General features: G+C 40.9%; 1 protein-coding gene across 1 annotated transcript in view; it reads left to right on the top strand.

The window, feature by feature from the left end:
* LOC116693404 (beta-2-syntrophin-like) overlaps positions 1-1939 on the top strand; it is a 24660-nt gene extending 22721 nt beyond the window's left edge. The window contains exon 7 of the mRNA XM_032522353.1: positions 353-1939. Within this exon, the coding sequence (XP_032378244.1) occupies positions 353-445 (93 nt within the window). The 3' untranslated portion in view covers positions 446-1939. The remainder of the gene's footprint in view (positions 1-352) is intronic.
* Positions 1940-3001: the final 1062 nt, after the last annotated feature.

Below are 3001 nucleotides of genomic sequence, written 5' to 3' on the forward strand. Positions count from 1 at the left end.
GGGGGGGGGGGGATAAGTATGCACTAAAAAGGTATGAATAAAGGCTTTAGGCTGTTATTGTAAGCTCTGTTTAATATGCAACTTCATTTATAAATAAAAAACGTCTTAAAGCCCCGTGGTCTAGAGGACAGCTTTACTCCATTTTTTAGATTGGAACCAGAACAAATGATAGTATAATAAAGTGTCTGTCCATATTATTTATTAACTAACACTGGATGCTGGATGTGAGCTAAAATACTGTAAATGATTCATTTCAGCCAATGCAAGGGGTTCTTATATCTCAGAGTAAAGTATTAAAACTACGTTTTACCCTTCTTCTTCTCCTCCCTCACTTTCTCCCTCTGTCCTCCAGGTATTTGACCTCCACTCGGGTCCAAAGCCGGTGGTGTTTGTCCTCCACTCCTTCCTGTCGGCCAAGCTCACCCGCCTGGGCCTGCTGACGTGAACCAACCAACAGCAGCGGTGTGGACGAGAGGCCGGGCCCAGGCACAGCGAGGAGGGGGAAAGACGCTCCCAAAATTCTGATACTGGGAGTTGATTTTTTCTTTTCTTTTTTCTCTCCAATTTCTCCATTCACAGCTGAAGCTGCAGGGAAGATTTAGCCCGCGAGTCGTATTTCTGATTGTCTGAAATTTGTGCCTTCTCTTCCAACTTTCTACTCAGCCTCTTGCAGTCATTTGTATTGCAAGGTCAGGTAAAAAGGAAGTGGCACTTTGCTTGAAGTCATACTGTGTAAGAGACAAAAAGCTATTAACAATCTCATAACAGCTCAGATGCTGTGATGTGCTTGGGAAGTGAGATTCCATTACCAGTGCACTTCAACCAAAGTGTTACTAAAATGTATTAAGGAAAGGACGGATTTTTAGACAATTAATACACAGCCAAGCACAGATTGGTTAATGTTACCTGTTTTTACTCTATGCCTATCATTCCATGACAGCCTTCCACTGTACTCTGGGCTCTTTTAATGTATATTTGTTTGTCTTTGTGAAGACGTGAGTGAAAGACGCTGTTTTAAAAATCAGAATGCAGTTAGCTGAGCACTAGCAGTGATGGTTTAAAAGAAGAAAGAGGTGTGTGTGTGTGTGCGTGTGTGTGTGTATGTGTGTGTGTGTGCGTGTGTGTGTGTGTTAGTCTCTCTATACTACACGCTTCTGTTGGCTTGGTAGTGTGCCTGCTGTCTGATATTAACCTTTTTTAGCACATTATCCCAAACTACTGTTGTAATCAGGAGTGCCAACTGTGCCTTTTACATGTAGTCAAAGACACTCTTTGTAATGTTTCCTTTTTGATTTCACACAACAAGAGAATTTGAAGCTTTCGACATGTGCGAGCAATAGTATTACTCTTCTAGTGTAAACCATGTTACTGTGTTTTGTTTAAGTGTGTATCTCATGACAGCATAACTTCCTGACATTGAACTCTGTATCCCATGATGATATATGACATGACCACGTGTTACCTCCCCTCCATGACCTACACTACCGCGTCGTCTCCGTCTCACTCTCGCTATCATCTCATTCCATTTTGCTTGAGATTACCGGTTTCTTGTTACTGTTCCTCCAGCAGCATTTCTCTAGCTGAGGATTGTTTCAGGTGGGCCGCCACATGACAGGAGTACCATTGTATTTTAATAATCTGAACTGTAATGGTCGGATACGTCTCACCTCCTAGGAACCACTGTGGTAGAGAGGTTACTGGACACTTTATGTCCTTCAGCTTCTCTCAGGGCCAAAGAAATGCTTAGTTGACCAACACTCGCATGATTTTGTCGACTCACGGATTAGTTGATTTTATTGAGTGTGCTTTGAGTGGACGTTAAGACTAGTAAAAGAGCAATATACAACTTCACAAAGAATCATGCAACAGCACCACTTTAAATCTTGTGTTTAGCAGAGATGTGCTCGTTAGGTTTCTTAGAAATAAGTCATTCAGAATGGAAAAGCACAAGAAGTGACTAATCTACTAAATAAATCTTAGTAGACTAAGAAAGGGCAGCCCTATTGAATTCTGGTCTTTTCCTTCCTGTAAGTCTCAGAAAGTCTATGAATGTTTGAGAAAATAATCTTTACTCAAGGTCCACTGACTTGTTTTCTTTTGCAGCTTTTTTATAATAGCTTAGTGTTCTATGCAATAAAAAGGTTAAGGCTTTTATTGTAAGCCCTGTTTAATATATTGAATGGAATGAATTAGTAAATTGGCCAAAATGGAAACATAGTTAAAGTTGCTACATGTAACTTTTAGTTTGTGATGATTCTAGCGTCTAAGTGTTTTTACCACAGCTGCGTACTCCATGGGGCTGTAATGGTCATGGTACATTACAGAGTCAGCGTTACCGGGGGGGTCATATAGTTGTGATGAATGTTTTGCTCAGACAGAAAATCATTTATTTACAATAAGAGAATAAGTTACAGATGCATTGTTGCATTATGGTAACTTAGCCTGGATGTCTCATGAGCTAATCCGGGTATCCCCATCACTGTGTCACGAGCCAAAGCATAAAACAACCGACGTAATAATAACTTAGATTAATATAGCGCATTTCATGAAACCCAAGGAAAATAGCAGGTTAACACACACACGGACTAAAAAGACTAAAACGTCTGCGCTAAATGGGAGGGGGACGTTATGTAATGTTAGCTACTGACGTACAACCACATCACCCAATCTAAAGTTATTTTATTAATAAAATAGACATAATACATATCTGTGGGCCAATTTGGGGACTTTTTTTAATCCTTTACAATCCCGTAATTGTCTCCATCTGTGGAAAGCCCGACCGAGTGTGACTCATGATTTTGTCCCTTTGTCTTTCACTTTCTCTTTGATATAACTGCTCCAAGCTAAACTAATACCTAATCTACCCTTCAGTTCCTCTGTTCAGTCCAGTGCTAGTCTATGTCCACGACGGTCCACTTCCAGGATTGCTCTGTTACCGCCGGAAATTCCACCGGATGTCCCTCTTTTCAGCCGGATATCCGTCCCCGTCCTCTGTCTCTGT

This window comes from Etheostoma spectabile, chromosome 8 (assembly GCF_008692095.1).
Source record: "Etheostoma spectabile isolate EspeVRDwgs_2016 chromosome 8, UIUC_Espe_1.0, whole genome shotgun sequence".
In the NCBI taxonomy this organism is placed as follows: domain Eukaryota; kingdom Metazoa; phylum Chordata; class Actinopteri; order Perciformes; family Percidae; genus Etheostoma; species Etheostoma spectabile.